Source organism: Monodon monoceros, unplaced genomic scaffold (assembly GCF_005190385.1).
Source record: "Monodon monoceros isolate NGI ecotype Baffin Bay Population unplaced genomic scaffold, NGI_Narwhal_1 Super_Scaffold_2, whole genome shotgun sequence".
Lineage (NCBI taxonomy): Eukaryota > Metazoa > Chordata > Mammalia > Artiodactyla > Monodontidae > Monodon > Monodon monoceros.
The window spans coordinates 31,511,380-31,530,229 of NW_021703776.1; the positions used below are offsets into that span (position 1 = coordinate 31,511,380).

Sequence of the window (18,850 nt, forward strand, 5' to 3'; positions counted from 1 at the left end):
TTAGTTCAATACCAGGTAACAGAAAAGCAGCACAAACATTAACTTAGACTTAGTCAGTCCACACCCCTGGGTGCTGAGTGTGTACTACCTGAAAATTATATGTCAACACACACAAAACCACTTGCCTTTAATGAATCCTTTCTCTGGCTAAAGGCGGGGGGGGGGGGGGCACCTTGTATAAGTACCTTACACTCAGCAAATGAGGCCAATAATTAAGAAGTGCTAAATTATGCTGACAACTCTCAGTCTTAACAGTGGAAATTAAAACTAAGAAAGTGATCAAATTAGTGCTCATTCAAAAAATGTAAAAGCTGTTTTTGACCTCTACTGAAAAGGCCCCACACATTTGGAGAAGAAGGTGGACACGTTGCATTCTGAATTATAATTATTGCTCCTGAGTAACAAATTAGGAAGGTGGGAAAGTTAAATAAGCACACAGCACTGGAACGAAATTGACTAATTTGTTTCCAGGCATAATTCAGCTCCATAGAAATGGGAAAGTGCTTTTTAAATTCCTATTTGGCACCCAGCATCCTATAGGAGGCATCATGATACCGCCAAATAGAGCTGAGGACCTGCGAGGAGCCCTCTGGACTTAAAATGATGCAAGTCCTGCCTCATCCAGTAGATGTCAATGGTCACTGGCGTATCAAAGCTCCTTCAGGAGGAGCTGTTTTCTAAGTGGCACCTACTCTTGACAGGAGAGAGTCTGCACCAGAGCAGCAAAGGCAAGGGGCTTAAAGCACTGTGCCAGACACTAAATTAAACCACACCACCGGCTCTGATTTCCTCCCATTTGAGAAATGAACATTAAGAAACAAAGCATGCTGGTCCTCTTCTCTTCCTTACCAAGCCAGCCTAATCAAATGATCTGGATGAAACAGAATCTTGCTACCAAAAGATACATACAGGCTCTCTTCCTCTTAGTAAATCCGCATTCTTAATGCTTCTTGTAGTTATCAGAAGACAAAATAATTCCCTACATAATTCCAGAAAGGCAGTGGACCTAGCAATAGCTGAAGAAATTTGTATTAGTAACTGACCATCATTAGTCATATTTAATGGTTTTCCAGATTTTAAAGTAAAAAATATTTCGGGTAGACTTTATGTAATGCTAGCGTTAGTCTCCACTAAATGGGGTTCCTCTGACTCGAGGAAGACACATAATGTGGAGAACAGCATTTCAGACAGAAATCAATCACTCCTGTGACAGTCTACCACTCTGTTCATGGGAACAAATTTACATATATTTCCCTAAATGTAAGAAAAGCTTTGCAGTGTCCCCCAACCAGTGGGGAAAAAGTGAATATCACTTAAAAAAATAGAACCACACATTAATATTACTCACTCTTTACCCCCCCAAATCCTGATGATGATGTTGTTTTAAAGGTCTAGGTAAGTTCATTCAATGTTAGGGGTGAGTGTAGAGACAGGCAAGAGAAAGAACTTTCTGGATATGAAGAAAACAGTGAAATAGAGGAATTCATTTTTTTTCATTAATTTATAGAAATGTTTTAAGTGTGTGTGGAGAAAAGCAAGAGGAGGTATTTGAATATGATAAAACCTCTATCATATACATCTTTTAAATGTTGCATAACAGTTCTTCCCTGGCAATCCAGCAGTAAGTAATTAGATTAATAGACATTTTGGAAAATACAATAAACCATATATGATAAAGCTGTATATATCATGTATATAAAATATGCATATAAATATAAATATGCAATAAAGCTAGCAGCATTACAAATCATTAATTGAAAAAGTAAATATGCCCAGATTTCTAACCCTCTGGCCACCAAAAGATATAATATTCAACGAAATGTGAAAGGACTGCTTTGGAAAAGCAGCAGTTACGGCTTTGGGAGGAAAGGAGGCTACAGCAGGTTGTCCCTGTTCACAGCAAAGTTTCAGCTGGAAAGAGCCATCACTCCTTACATATCCCTGATTTTATTTTTGGCTCTGAGAATCATTCTTCCTGCCTGACTTATTCTAGGCACTGTTCGACTTATCACTCCAAGGAATCAGAAGACAAACCTCCCTGGGAAATGTTCACAATCACCATCCATCCAAACTTTCCAATCAGAAAGGTGCTTGATGGATGCACAACTTCATTTCCAGGAGGTCTAAATGACACCTTCGTATCTATTGGTACACTCCTTTTTCACTTTGAATCTGAATGCTTGAAGTTGTTTCTTTTTTTCTTTTTTTTTCGTTTCATGCAACTTTTTAAAAAGGCAATAGGAGGTGGAAATTTCAACATGAGCAAATGACAAACATAATCTATAAAGCATACACCCATAAAACAAAGAAGCATATACATTAGTTGACTTAGTGATTGCAAAATATATGGGGCCTGATTTTTCACCTATCAATACCATAATGAGAAAAATCACAATGAATTGCCTTACTTTGTTAAGAACAAGCATTGCATGGCTATGGGTGCCTACTTTTTTGTTTAGTTGTGAATGTAAAGGATTTATATTCAGTAAGTTCTGAATATCCTGGCCTTCTGGTGAGTCAGTGGATGAGTAAGAACTCACGTGCTGTTTGTGTGTCTGAGTGTGTGTGTGTTAGTGTGTATGTGTCTCTTGTATGTGTGTCTGTGTGTATCTGTGTCTGTGTGTGTGTATGCACCTCAACCAGATACAAAAAGATCAGCCATCGTATTCGGTAAAATGTAAACTCACAAAGATGATCTTATCATCTTAAACAAACAAGGTCAGCTTTCTGCTAGGAGGTGTATTTTGGAAATGTTTTACTGAGGACTTGGGTCAGTGAGAGTGTGTGTGTTTGAGAGAGAGAGAGAGATTCAGAGGCTGACACGGCATACCTCAATTCCCTTGGTTTCCTCAATGAACCTCCTGCTGACTGTGACCAGAGCCTCCTGGGGCCAAGCACGGAACCAGTCAACAGCCGTGCAGTTAACCAGGGCTGGGAACTTCCGAGCTCTACTTCTCAGCGTGTGACCAACCGGAGAGAAACACAAAATGATCTGTGGAGACACGGGGGCAGGGCAAAACCAGGAGGGTGATGAGTGAGCAAAGAATTACACGGCGACCCTGGACAATGAAAGAAAGGAGTGCAGCCAACCGTGACATTAAACTAGCCTAAAGCACCGCAGAGTGGAAAGCAACGTTAACCTCCTTGCAAATCAAAGTACAAACCTGCCCCACGGAACAAACAGAAACAGTGCTGTGTGCTTTCCTTAAAATTGGTCCCTCTCCTTCTAAACATTTTTGTTGATCATCAAGCACAGTGGGAAATTCATTCTTTTCTATCACACAAGTTACATTAATGACAATTAAAAATAAAAACCAAATCTCTATGATAAAATAATACCAAGACTCTCATCTTCTGTCTCCTATTCTGTAATTCACCAGTCTCCATAAAACTGTGTAAGATACTTTTAAGAAAACAGTTTTATCACATTCAATGTTTACTTTGTTTCCACTTAAAATAAAATACATTCACTCGAGTTCATACTTAACATTTTTAAAGGAGTAAAAATTTCAGTTTATACATGATCCTGATGAGAAATTTGTAAGTTTTCAAAGTTTTATTTAAGTATTTAATGACTTAAGAGTTAAATTGGAAAGTTTCCATACTCTTTAGTGACACAGGGCTGCTTTCTGTCAGGAGTGCCTGAGTTCAGCTGTGACATGTGTCACAGAAGCTCAGTGAGGGAAGCAGGTTATCAGGACTTCAGTGGGTCTGAATATCCTTTCTGAGCTCGTCAGATGTGGTGCCCTGTGTAAAGTACTAGCACAAAAGAGGTGTTTAGGGAGCTCCCATTTTGTCCTCTGTCTTCTTTCCCAAGTCACTGTGGACTTGAGGGCACTGGGGAGACTGATGCCAACTGGGGTAAGGTCTGAGGATGAGTCTTGGTTTCCTTTTTTCTAGACGCGGCTTGCACTTGATGATGTGAAACAAAGCTCTGCACTTCTTTCAATGAAGTCTCTCACACTTTGAGATAAGGCAACTAACCAAATCACTTCTCAAGGGATATATTTTTTCCACATAGCATTTTAAAATTCATGTCATAAAAATCATAAAAATATGTGAAACCATATATTCTCATTTAACAGGTGTTTTTACCATATTAATTTTATATACTATGGCTCTTCAACAACTCAAGAGATGAATCCTAAGATCTAAAATGATTTTCAATAATGCATAAGCTGACCGATTTTTATATTCAAGAGTCTAGTTACAAACTGAATAATTGCTGTAATATTGCATGTGCTAAGTTAACAGGCCTCAGTTACAAGGCAGAATTTTCACTTACATCTCAGTGTTTAGGTTTCTCCTAACTGCCTTGTCTCCCCATACATGAGGATTTCTCCTTAATGTCCTAGAAGTTGGTTTTCTGCGCCCAACTTACCTCTCATTCATGACAATTTTAGAGGCTTCATTTATACATAATTGTAGCAAAGAGAGGGGGGTGGGGGAAAGCATCATTTATTTGAGGTCCTAAATATTTCCATCACTTCTACACTTACTCTGTTTCTACACTTACTACCGGCATACTATCAGGTCTGAAGAATGTGTTAGAAAACACAGTATCTGAACCATGTGTGGTGAGCCTCAGGAAAATAAATACTTTAAGTTAATTTAATGATATGCCTTAATTATTTATTGAAAGATAATATAGAACACTGATTTAAAGAATTATTTTCCTTTTCTACAATTTTACAGTTGAATACATTTTATTTTTCTACATTATAAGGATCCTCACAATGCCATCTAAATTTCATGTGGAGGGCAGAGGGCAGATGGCAGGAGACCAGTGGTTCTCAAAGGATTTTTAGGAGCTGGTTAGAAATGCAAATCCTTGGACCTACTCCAGACCTGGGGAATCAGAAACTCTGGATGGGGCTTGGCAATCTCTGTGTTTGCAACAAGCCTTCCAGGTGATTCTGACACCCACAGCTATAACCTAATAGCCTTAAAATTTCTATGGGAATACCTAAACGAAATATTTACACTTTTAACACTTTTGCATTTGGTGAAATACTCATAGAATCTAAGTCTCTATTATATACAGAGTGAAGTAGAAAATTTAGAGAATTTTAAATAAGTTAGATAATCATTAATAACCTCAGTTCTATCAGATAAATTAGACCCTGGGAACTAAATTAGAGAAGTATGCTTGTTCATTAGTACTTCCTACGAAGGGAAAGGACAGTAGCACACTAGCCTTGAGGGGTGCAATGACTGCCCCAATTTCTAGCTTTGCTAGAAATCTAGCACAGAAATTCTCTCCATCCAGCTTCCTGGGTAGTATTCTGAGAGCCTATGCTAATATCTTGAAAGCATTGGCTGTTCTGCTCTTTTTAAAGATAGTCTCCACAACTTTTTAGACAACCTGGAGTAAACTCAAGTTGTTGCCTCAAGGAACACTACTGTGTGTGTGTGGGAGGAAATCATCCTACAATTTTCCTGCTGCATTTCCCTAATTTCATGAGAGATTAACATAGCAAAGAATTTATAAGAAAGACAAATAAGTGATTAGAAAAAAGGGTGTGATGCTATCTATAATTTACTTTTTCAGCATCGTTAAAATTGTAAGACATTTAACGTGTACAATATGATGATTTTATAAACATAGACACTGTGAAAGGATTTCCCCCCATTGAGTCAATGAACACATCCATCACCCCATATATTTACCTTTTTGTTGACTAATTGTTCTGGCTGGGACTTCTAGTATTATGTTGCATTGGAGTGGTGAGAGTGAGCATCCTTATCTTGTTCCTGATCTTAGAGGAAAAGCTTTCAGCTTTTCGCCATTGAGTATAATGTTAGCTGTGGGCTTATCATATATGGCCTTTATTATTTCAGGTATGTGACCTCTATACCCACTTTGTTGAGAGTATCTATCATAAATGGATGTGTATTTTGTCAAATGCTTTCTCTACATCTACTGAGATGATCATATCATTTTTACCCTTCATTTTGTTAATGTGGTGTATCATAATGATTGATTTGTGGATGATGAACCATACTGCATCTCTGGAATAAATACCACTTGATCATGGTGTATGATATACTTTGAATGTACTGCTGAATTCAGCTTGCTAACATTCTGTTGAGGATTTTTGCATCTATGTATCAAGGATATTGTCCTGTAATTTTCTTGTTTTGTGGTGTCCTTTGTAATGCTGGCCTTGTAAAATGAGTGTTCCTACTTCTTCTATTTTTTTGGAAGGGACTGAAAAGGATCGGTGTTAATTCTTCTTGAAATATTTGGTAGAAGTCACCAATGAAGCCAGCTGGTCCTGTAAAATATACCTTTGAAATACTTCAGTCTACTACAATATGCATGTGAATACTCATCTTATTTTACAACTTAGGGGCCATTATCTGGTTATTATCATTATATAACCAAGAGAGACACATGGGCTCGGGATGCTTAACCAGCATTTCACACATTCTAATGGAAGCCTGCATTGCAAAGTCGGCTACCTGAGCTCTTAGCTAACTTCTCTCATCAACATAAATGGTTGGTTACTTAGCATCATGAATACTGGATATGATTGTTCAATGATGAAATGAGTAGTGTTCAAGATATCTTAGAAAAATAGAAATATCTGTATTTGCACCTCTACTGTTCTATGAACAAAACAGGAAAGGCTATACCTCAAAGTAGCCGAGTAATCCCCGTGACTCTTTAGACTTCGGATTTTGACCGGTCCTGTGTCCTGTGGTAAACAGCTTATGGAAAGTTTCTGTACTTTTATGTGATCCCAATGAGAAGATCAGCTTAATCCTACCATGAAAATATTTCTATATCTGCCTCAAAGGAACTTTCCAATTAGGGCTAGTCAGGTTCCTAAAAGGACAGAGTTGGGATTCCAACAAGTTTACAGAGCAGATTTTAAGACTTCAAGACTTGTTTTAAGTTATGTGCTACACATAAACTCTATGTGTACCAGAGTTCAGTCTGAGACTTCTTTCTTTGAAGCACATCTTAAATTGGAAGATTTGGGGAGAACATTCCCCATCCCCCGAACAGGTGTCACCTACCTCCAAGTATTGAAGGTCCCTGAAATATACCCCCAAATAGTTCCCGACAATTGTAAATGACCAAATTGGCTTAAGTTAGTTTCCAGCAGTGGATTGGAAAGAAAAGTTGGCTAAGAAAATAAAGTTAAAAATGCCTTAGACACCTGTGCTCTTTTCTAAAAGCAAATTCTCACAAGTAAAAAGCAAACCCTGGAATCACCATCTATATATTTTCTACAGCTCTAATGTTTGGATGTCAGGAACTTGATTTTGGAATCCATACCATAGAATTTTCTATTCCCTTTTTTTTTTTCCCCCTCTACACAGGTGTTAAGACTCGTTTGCAATAACCCTCTTTTCATTGTGCTTTGGAGTACGTTTCAATTTCTTTTAGATAAGATCCCATGTAAGTACACATTAATTTGCATATCACTAACAGGCCTCAGTCCATTTCCTCTTGTAATGGAAATCTGAATTGCTATTATCAGTGTATTTTTTTCCAGCTGATATAGTTTATTCTCAGAGGGAATCTTCCCACACGTTTACTTCAGAAGCTTCTATCCATAACTTGTGTTTGCATTTATACTCAAAAGTCTCAGTATTTTTCAAGACTGATAAGATCTGAATCTTACTGAGAGAATCCTCCCAGGAATGGAGGTTTAGCCTAGAAACAATTCCTCGGTTTGATTGTTTTAACATCACCCTATTAACTTTACGTATTTTCCTGTATCATCCCCTCACCTAATAACCTTTTAACTTCAATTATTTTTATGAGATTCAACAGAATTTTCACCATACACACATTCTATGCATATTTATTTTCTTTCTAGGTAACACACAATGAAATCATTCCCACAGCCTTTCATGTGTGTATATTCTTCAGTACAGATTTTTACAAGAGTTAAAAATTTTTTTCATTGGGGAGTTTAGTTCTTTTTTTATTTTTTTAAATGCAAATTCAAAAAGAAATTGCATGTGGAAGCCCAATAGACAGCAAAGAGCAAATGCATTCTTGAGGAGTAAAAATAGTAGGAATTATATTCCCCACTATATTTCCCTTCCTATATATTAATCCTGTATATATGAGGAGAAGAATCCCTTGTCACAGCTGCCCTGCTTGTCTCCAGGGCTGGCGCTGCCCACACATTACCTTCCAGGCCAGTCTGCAGCCCCATAACCTCGTATAATAGTGTTTTTCTTTTTCTAAAACAGAAAATCAGATGCCTGAATATCTATTAAGTGGGTCCATATGTGAACCATGTTATGCAAGGCTTTTGCGTTATGATCTGTGCTGCTCTGCTAGCAGCGTGGTTGCATTTTTGCTGACACAACGTGATAACTCGATACATGTGCAGTTGGGAGAACAAGCGCCATCGGTGCTGGCAAACCCCATTTTTAGGCATTTAACATATGATACAGGTAGCATTTCAAATTGGTAGTATAAGGAAAGATTCTATGATAAGAGGTGTTGGGACAATTTGGGGGAGAAAAAGTAGAAAAGCCACCTTATACTGCACAAAGCAATCCAGGGCTAAACATTAAAGATACTATAAATTAATCTAAAGAAAATTCAGGATAATACTTTCATAACCACAGAGTATGAAAATGCTTCCTAAAAAGCCTTAACACACAAAATCCATGAAGAGAAAAAATCAGACTTATTTAATATATAAATGTAAAACAGAAGTCATTGTAAACAAAGTTAGCAGAATTATGGTGAACTTTGAAAAGAACTGCAACACTAAAACAGACAAGGACATTATGGACATATGGCTATTATTCAGCTATATAAAGAGCTCCTATAAATCAATAAAAAGTCTAACAAACCAATAGGAAAGTTGGCAAAGGGTAAAAATGGATAAAGGTTTCCTACACTTATTTAAAATAAAGCATGTTTGAGTTAAATAGTTCACTCCATACACCAAATTCTTAGAATCATTTGTTGTTGTTTTTTTCCTGTGGGAGACTTCGAATCAAAAAGGCAGAGGGAGGTAAAGAAAATAGTGAGAGATGTGAAAAAAAAACCCATAGTTCTGAGTATGTACTTTGTATGCGTGTCTATACACATAGAAAACTGGAAGAAAATATACCAGTATGTTTCCAGTTGTTATCTCTAGGCAATATAACTGAGCATAGTTTTTATTTTCTTCGTATGGTTCTGTATTTTTAAGTTCTCTAAAATGAACATATATATCTTATGTTATCAAAAATGAATCTCCTCTCTCTCTATATATCATATATAACATATACTTACGTATGTATATAATACATAATATATATAATTTAAAAATACAGAACCATATGAAGAAAATAAAAACTACACACACATACCCCCACCCACAGATAGACAGACAGACAGTTACATAACCAAACACACAGATAACTAAATTCTTGGGAAAGAATCAGGGGCTGCTACATACACTAAGGGTTCTTTTCCTTACGGCATCACGTGGCCAGGAAGGAAGGCAAGAAAGAAGAGTTTTCAGGTTAACTAAAGTTATTAGGAGAGAACATGAGAGTACTATACTCTAAGGGTAAATAAGAATTATGCAGGAAAGGATGCACACATACACAGATGTGAAGGAGAGGAGGCACTTGGCATTGACTCACCGGTTTACTTCAGCTGCCAACAGGTTCTCACTACCCCTGCATTCCAAATAGGAACTGAGTTTGGGTGGTGAGCATGGGTAATGGGGTGGTAACTACACATCATTTAGCTTGACCTGCCAGGTGTGCTCGCAAACTCTTGTAACACATTAAGCTTCCCGTGTTGCCCAGCTAGGAACATATGCAAAGGAAGCATCAGCTAGCTCGTGAGAAATTCTGAGTCTTTAGCACATGCTGGTGAGTATCACAATATATGAAACGAGCAGAGAAATCCATTATTCCTTAGAAAAAATTCTGCGGATTTGCGGGTAATACACACAGACGAAGAGAAAGAAGCTGCCATTTTCTTGCTAAAAGGAGACCCGTTTCTTTGCCGCATCATTCCTCCCTCAGGGTAAGGTGCTGACCACTGATCCTTCTCACGATGCAGCAAACTAAGTGAAGGCCAAGAAGGATGAGAAGTATTTGAGGGAGAGATCTTATTCCTCCTCAGCATTTAACAAACAAAAAACAAACAAAAGTCTTCCTACTCATTTTAGTAGGGAAGAGAGAAATTATTCAACTAGTAATCCTGTGACAAGAGGGAAAAATGATCCATACCTAACTCCAAAATAAATTCTAGCTTGTACCAAGGTGCATACGAAAAAATGTGACTATGAAAAGGCTCAGACAACAACAGAGGTAAATAGAAAACTGATCTCGGTTTTGGTAAGGCCTGCCAAAGCACAGAATCACAGGAAACGCACAGAAGAAAGGCCTGATGGATTTAACAATATGAAAATGCAAAACTTCTGTACTATATGAATATTACTAAGTTCAAAAAGAACAACCATGTAATTATCTCAAGAGAGGCTGCAAAGAAATCCAATAGGTAGATATTTCCTTGACAATACACATCCTGAGTCAAAAGCCAACATATAATGCAATAGTGAAACATGAGAAACACCTTCTTTTGTAGATTTGCCAAGGCAGTGAGGAAGGAGAACGGATAAACAGAATATTAGGAAAGACAAAATATTATTATCTGCAGGCTATATATCAACTAATAGAAAATGATTGATGAGGCAGTAAGGTAGCTGGTTACAAAACTAAAAATCAACAGCTCTCCTATATAGAAACAATATACCAGTAGAAAATTTTATGAAGGAAATAGTTCTTCTACAAAAGCAATGTGACCTTTTATCATGAAGATTCAATTCTCCCTAATTTAAAAAAAAGCTTTCAGTAGGATTTCAACCAAAATTTAAATGAAATGTGTTTAGAATCTGACAAAATGATTCTGCTGTTTCTCCAGACATTAAAAACATGTAAAAGCAACGAAGAAAAACTAGATAAGGGCAATGAAATACTAGATACAAAAAAGTATAATAAAGTTTGCATACCTTACATAGTACAGAGCTGGAATCAGTAGGAGTAACAAGAAAATAGAATAGAGGACGTGGAAATAGACCCAGTTAACATGGCTATCTGGCATATAATAAAGATGGTCCTTTAAATTAGTAAGGAAGAAATACATGGTGTTGAGACAAAAACACATCTTTTGGGGGGGGAAAAAAAAGTAACCTGAAACCTCTCGGCTCACTCTTTGTCATAAACAATAATAAATATATTCCAGATGTAGCATAGTTTTAAACATAAAGCATGAAAGCATGCAGGCCCTGGAATGGTTGACACTGCTTCTATTCTAAACCAATTTCCAATTTTACTCATAAAGCCTTTGTGACAAGATCAAATATTCACTTCCCCATACTCCCTGGTAGGTGGAGGTGACAAGGGACACACCTGTGATCAGTAAGACATCACCTTAGGGATTTGCGGGGAGCTTTGGATTCCTGATTCAGAGAGCCCCAAGTCTCCTTCCCCACTCTTTCTTCCTACCGGGAATACAGACCCTACTGCACTCATCGTGTGATCATGAGGCAGGAAGCAGCAGGGTGGTCACTGGCGGGAGAGAAAGATGGAAAAGCATGGGTTTGTAAGGGGATTACTGAGCTAGTCTGGACTCTGACATGGGAGGGAGGCTTTCAGGAACTGGTCTTGGACATTCTCTTCATTTGTAGCCCAAATGAGTTCCAGTTGCTTCTAGTGAAGAGTTTTTAAATCTTGGAGAGAAAAACGCTTTCCTAAATATGTAAGAAACCCCAAATCCATAAAGGTAGACACTGATTAATCTAGGATAAAAACTTAAAAATTTTTCCAGAGTTATAAACAAATAAACAGACATGTACCATATATACATTTAAAAGATAAATGATAGAACAGGAAAAATATCCAACACATATATATAAGCCTAATCGCTTAATACGCACAGAACTCACAAACAAAAAACCATGTACAATTCAATGGAAAGGTGGGTCCTTTATGATTCAGCCTCGGAGGTTACTCAGCATCACTTCTGCTGAACTATACCCTACTCTATTAGCTGAAGCAGTCATAAGCCCACCCAGATCCAAGGAGAGGGGACCTGAATCCCACCTGTGAGTCAGAAGAACATCAGAGAAATTGCAGGCACAATTTAAAACTGCTACAAGCTGTAACTATTGAATTTAGCAATTCCCGTGTTAAGAATTTATCCTACAAGAGCAAGCAAAGCTGTGTATACAAGACGCATGTAAAGGACGCTCATGCTAGCATTATTTGTAACAGTGGCTGTCAAATTGCAGCATGCTTCAGAATCACCTGGAGGGTTTGTTAAAACATAGATTTCTGGGCCCCACCCGGAGTTTCTAATTTAAGAGTTCTGGGATGGGGCTGGAGAATTTGCATTTTTGAAAAGTTCCTAGGTGACGTTGATTCTGCTGCTCTGAACAACAGACTTGGACTGCTGCTGATTTATTACATTACTGTCTCAAATTCTATTATTGTACTTATTTTCCCATTTCACAAAGAAAATCTGATCCAAGTATATCGCAGTGGAACAGGGAGAAATCCCCGGCCTCGTTACGGCCTGGCCAACAGATGCTTAGTCACATTTTTGATGGACAGAAAACTCTTTGGGCAACTGAACCTTGAATTCTGATTTCTAACCTCAGCCCAGAATTGCTCAGTAAGACCAATGTGGAATTTGAAACAGGAGGGCGGAGAAGAATCATAGTTACTCTATTCCTTAACCTCCTCACAGAGGTATATTCACAGCTAATGCCACTTCCCATCCCTTCCTGCGTACTCCAGGCTTTATAGGAGCCGTAAAGTCCATTCCTAACTTTATTTATTCATTTATTTTTGGCTGCGTTGGGTCTTCATTGCTGCGTGCAGGCTTTCTCTAGTTGTGGCGAGCAGGGGCTGCTCTTCCTTGCGGTGTGCGGGCTTCTCATTGCGGTGGCTTCTCTTGTTGTGGAGCATGGGCTCTAGGCGCGCAGGCTTCAGCAAATGCAGCACGTGGGCTCAGTAACTGCGGCACGCGGGCCCTACACGGGCTTCAGTAGTTGCGGCACAGGGGCTCAGTAGTTGTGGTGCTCAGGCTCTAGAGCGCAGGCTCTGTAGTTGTGGCACACGGGCTTAGTTGCTCCGTGGCATGTGGGATCTTCCTGGACCAGGGCTCGAACCCATGTCCCCTGCATTGGCAGGAGGATTCTTAACCACTGTGCCACCAGGGAAGTCCTCTGTTCCTAGCTTGACAGGTGTGGAATACTAGAAGGAGTAGCAAAGTAGTAACTTTTCTAGGTTACTAAGCATTACTATACTAGGAAGTCTCAATTTTCCATATTAGCATTTTCAATTGGCTTTCTGCCATGAGTGTGGAGGGGCTTCTTGTTCTAATACTTCATCCTTCTTGCTGCTCTTATTTGGTTATATTATATTCCTATATGCTACACTAAAGCATGGAGTAGTTTCTGTGGAGGAACCCTGGGTTGAGCCTCAGATCATCTGAGTGATAGGCCATAATTATTTGCCCTGAAGTACTAACGTAAGAGTCACTTCCTTAACTCAAACTCTTCCTCTGCTCCCTTAATGATTTACAAAACCCGTGCTTCACCCCAATTTACTTTCCCAGCCTGATCCACCTGGTTCTTCCTTCAGGAATTCTCCATCCCAGTCACTTAGAGCTATCTGGGGTTTCTCCAAATATGCACCGTGCATTCCACCTTTACACTTATATAAATGCTATTTCCTCTTCCTGAAAGTTCTTCCCCACCCCATCGCTTCCCCATGAATTCTAAGCCACACTTGACACACAGCACATCACTTCCTCCAGGAGGGTCTAGTGCCATTAGGAAGGATGCTGTATGCCTCTGGAATCACATAGCACCATTCACACTGGTCCCATACTACCATTATTTGTGGTGTCTCTTGTCTCCTGTAATAGTGTAAGTTCCTCAAGGACAGAGACCATGTTCAGTTCACTCGAGGAGTGCAATCTGCTCAGAGCAATGCTTTGTAGGAGCCCAGCATCACAGGAAACTTGAAGAAGGTGCCCTCCAGACACTCATGGAAAAATGCAAATGTCCTTTCAAAATTAATGACTGGATGTCCTTACAAAATGAATGAGTGGAATTCAAACTTCTCATATGAATTGCGAAACAGAGCCATAGCAGAGTTCTAACAGCACGTTTAACTAAATGCAAATATAGCAAATGTTTCTTACTTTCAGCTGTAGTCGCACCCGGGCCAAAAAGAACTTCCAACAATTTTCTCTGGAGTCCACCATGCCCAGACCATGAACTTCACTACGAATTCCAGAAATTATCTTGTCTACATCTTCATCACTGAACAGATCAGGGATTTCCCCTGCCCCCAAAGGAATGAGTAGGATTATTAAAAGACTGCCACAATTTAAATTTTATACATGACTTGAAATGCTTTATAATACAAAGTTCACCTTTAAAGAGTTTGAAACAGAAACACAATTTTTCTTCTTGCATTTACAAGACACACAACACACTGAGGACAAGCTATGACGAATCCACCCACTAAACTCGCCCATGTAGGAATAACATTTACTTCACTGAAGGCCTCTCCAAGGCATCTCACATCCGCAAGCAGACTAAGAAAGAATATACTTCAAATTAGTTAGGTTTATAGGTTTCTCCTCAAAGAATGCCCCAGCAAACATCTCAAAGACAAATTGTCTCTATTTAAAGTTCACTGAAACTACAGATCATTTGTCTTTGGGGAAGATCTTTCATGAAATGTGTTGCTTTAATCACCTGATGCCAGCAAGCCATTAATCAGCACGAGAAAGCTCTCATCCAGAACCTGTGCATCTGTCAGCAGGAACGCAGTGGACATGTTCTTGGCTCCGGTTCTGACGTACAAATTGGCAAGATCTACCTGTAAGGAAAGGAGGCCATTATTCACGCTGTATTAAAATGCTGGTGTGACGTTGGGAGTGTGTGTGCGAGGGCTAGGGAGAATTGAGGCGCTACAATGGGAGGGCTGTGTGCTGTCCTTTCCCCCGTTTACATATTCTTTCCTCACAGTGACCATCTTCTTATGGGGGCAAACAGCATGACGTCACCTCCATTTCTGGCATATAATGATGAGTATCATGTTTGTGGCCTAATGGAGCCCAAGACGCAAATAGGCTCCTGAGAAACAACTCCCTTCTCTTCCAGTAAAAGCAAATGCAGTAACGCCACTGTCAAGCAACGCAGTTAAAAGAAGTTTTTGTCTCATTTCAACAGCTGTCTACTCCATTGGCTGGTGTCTTATGTAGTTAGTTTTATTTAGTAATATTGAAAGCATGTGGTGTTTTTTTTTTTTTTTGCTTTAAAATAGCACTTGCCACAAACTCTAAGTACTATTTTGTAAGTACTGTTGTAACTCAAAAGCAAAATTTTAAAAACACGTCAGAGCTTCTTGACTGTGTTCCCATCATATTTTATTTTCATAATCTGCTTCAAAGTGGAAGAAATCTCTTCGCGCTTGTAAAAAAAAGTAAAAAGAAAAGTATCTTTTTTCCCCTCACTCCATCGTATGGGGCTATGAATACTGCTGATTATCAAGTATGGTCAATGCAAAAGAAAAAACATGTTTGTGTAAGCAAGTATTTAATAAAATATTTTCTGAGCCAGTTCTACAGGCTTATATACCTATAAATGTTGGTAGCAATTTGCTATTACTAATCTGACCATGAAGGAGAAACCGCCAACTAAATCCTCTAAAGAGCTTTCCCCCCTCTCCATGGATGACGGGAGCACTTATATCCTGGGGCAGAAGGCGCGCGGGGATGCCCATCACTGTACTTACCCGAAGTTCTTGGATTCCAAAGCCTTCAGTCAGAGTGATCTGGAAGACCTCGAGGCTGCAAACGTGGGCCGCCAGGCGGGACAGGCTCTGCTTGCCACTGCCCCCCACTCCAATCAAGAGCGCGTAACCCCGAGGAGCCCGCAGGATCCGGCTGATGCGACACCTGGGGAGAGGAGGCACACCCCCTGCAGATGATATCCAACGAGCCCTGGGGCCATGTCTGTTTCGTTTTTCACATATTTAGATACTAAATTCCGATTTTCACGTCAGACTTTCCATCCCTGTTCCTCTGTTTTCCCATTAAACAAAGATGCTGCCCGAGTCTGCCCCCGCATCGCTTGCCTAACAAACCATCCTGGTTAATGACATCTGGACTCTCACTGCTGTATTACTCTCCACCAGAAGAGGACAGAAAATGAAGACAAGGCCTTTCATCAAAGCGTCACATTTTCCTGATAAGCAAGAAAGATCCTAACCTCACGTCAGCATCCCCGTACAAGGACATCAAAGGGAGAATATTTTTGGGCCAGAAACCTTTGCTGTAGAATTACTGTGGAAAGAATGGATTTGTTCAAACCGACACACACCTCACATGTGACTTGCTTCATGCATTTTAAACACCTGCCTTTTTGTATGATTCTTAACGTCCTTTGCACTAAAGCTTTCCCTGTGCCTCGAGCTGTCTAAAACATTTACTGAAACTGTTAGAATCCCAGAGTTACATTTCCGGCAAGGTCAACTAATCCCTTGTTCTGTATTACTGAAGAGATTCTCAATGCTTAAACTTTTGATACTATTGCTGTATCTTACAGTTAGGAATAAGTTGGCTTTAACATGATCAAAATATGCGTTTGGTTGAAGAAATTTGCCATAATTATGTCATAAATATTAAGAAAAATAACAAAACAAAATATAAGCATACTGAAACCCAAATGCAGAAAAAACCAAACAAAAAACCAAAAAACCACACTGTTGTATTTGCTCTCAGCTGCTTTCCTGAATGAATTTAAACTTCAAGCCCTGAATGATCCACATAGATTTTTTTTTTTTTTAAAGAGTGCTTTTTGAAAAAATGAAGTTGGGGTCACTTATACAAGGACCAACACATGTGAGCATTTCCTGAAAACCTTCAATAGCTGAAAAGACAGGTTATTTTTCCAAGCTCAGCCATCGCATTACATTTTATTTTACAGGACCACACAACAAGACCACCTTGGGAAAGCTCTGAGGCTACTCTGTCACGAGTGACACCCCAAGTTACAAAGCAGGGTTGTCATTTCATTTTAATGTGTGCTTTGAGGTCTGCACCTCACCAGAGTCTCTCAGTGGCAAAAGTCCCTTTCTACAACATTCTAGGACACTCTCTGAAATCATCTCTGACACTGAGTAAATCAGCTTCTAGCTCATAACCCCTGATCAAAGTAGTGGCTTTCCCTTTAGGTCACCGAGAACTCTGTGTTGAAGGATTAGAGGGGAAGACTCTTCAGCGCCAATGGGACATCTCCTCCACCCGAGCCGCGACAGACGGTCACCGTATACTAACCCAACCAGCAACAGTATTACTAATAACTCACTTATCACCACGGTCAGAGATTCTAACTGAAGCTTCCTGTCTGCGTAATCAGAGGATTGCAACTGCAAAGGGATCGATAAAACAATCAACACCTCACATGCTTATAATAACCGATGATGGGGAGACCTCCCAAGTTTTTCGTAGGCACTTGGGCTCAACATTTAATCTGCTCAAATTTTCTTCTGAAAATTGAATTCTCCACGTTTTTTGGGTCTGTTTGAGTCACCTTCCTCACATACTTCCTTCTTTCTTGATTTATTTCATTATTTTAGTCTTTGCCCAAATATCACTTGTTTGAAAAGCCAGTGTTATTCATTGAACGGCTTCCCCCCAGACTCATATATTGAAGTCCTAACCTCCAGTATCTAAGGATATAAGCTTATTTGGAAATAGGGTGATTGAAGAAGAAACTAGTTAGGATGAGGTCATAGGGGAGTAGGGTGAGCACCTTATCCAGTACGACTGGTGTCCTTATAGAAAGAAATTTGGATACAAACACACACAAAGGGAAACTGCCACGTGAAGATTGGAGTTAGGCTGTCACAAGCCAAGGAACTACCAGAAGCAAGGAAAGAATTCTAGAACAGATCCTCCCCAGCACCTTCAGAAGGAGCACAGCCCTTCCAGCCCTTCAGACTTCTTGCCTCCAGAACTGTTGAGACAATAAATATGTCTTTCTAAGCTGCCCAGTTTGTAGTGTTTTGTTAGAGCAGCTCTAGGAGACCAGGACAGCCACTGAGAAATAATGGTGACTAGGAGAACAGGATTGGAAGGAAAGATGCAATCAACTTCCCACACGGCAGCAGCAACAGCAAGCTGTTTAGACTCTTCAACAGATCCTGTCATTCCCGTGCTAAAATCTGACCCAAAGCTTCTCACTGCAGTTAGAATGAAATAAACCCCGCCTCCTCTGGTAAAAAGGAAACACACTGTACACGTGAGGCCTGTGCCCACCTCCCCATCTTGTCATATACTGCTCTCCCCACTTCGCCAGGATGCTGCCACAATGACCCTCTTTCTGCTTTTGAACGTTCAGTCTTGAGGCCACATGACATCTGCCCATACCTAGAGTGTCCTTCCTCCAGATCTTTCCATGCCTAGCTCCTGCGTATCATTTTGATCTCACCTTAAATGTCACCTCCTCACATAGATAGCCAGTCCCTCTTTGGGAATCCACACGCTTATTTCTCAGAGTCAATCAATTTTATTCCTCAGCAGGACATACCACTTTCTGCCATTTTTCTCACTTGCTTATTTGTTCATATCCTTATAAATGTCCCATCGCATCACTAAAACATAAGCTCGATTAGAGAAAGAACTAGACTATCTTTGCTGCTGTCTCCCCAGTACCTCAGGCAATGTCTGACAGCAGGGGTGCCACAGACAGTTGCATAATCTGTGCACTGCACAAGATGCCCAGGCTAGGAGGTAAGAGCCTTGTCAGCCATGCTCTACACCAGGAGAGGGGTCTTTTTC

At 39.6% G+C, this 18,850-nt stretch overlaps 1 protein-coding gene across 1 annotated transcript in view; it reads right to left on the bottom strand.

Annotated features, from left to right (window-relative positions):
* Nucleotides 1-18,850, bottom strand: part of DNAH11 (dynein axonemal heavy chain 11) — a 315,311-nt gene that overhangs the window by 112,792 nt on the left and 183,669 nt on the right. Inside the window, 4 exon segments of the mRNA XM_029233957.1 lie at nt 2,831-2,992; nt 14,198-14,340; nt 14,760-14,883; nt 15,802-15,964. Of these exon segments, the coding sequence (XP_029089790.1) occupies nt 2,831-2,992; nt 14,198-14,340; nt 14,760-14,883; nt 15,802-15,964 (592 nt within the window).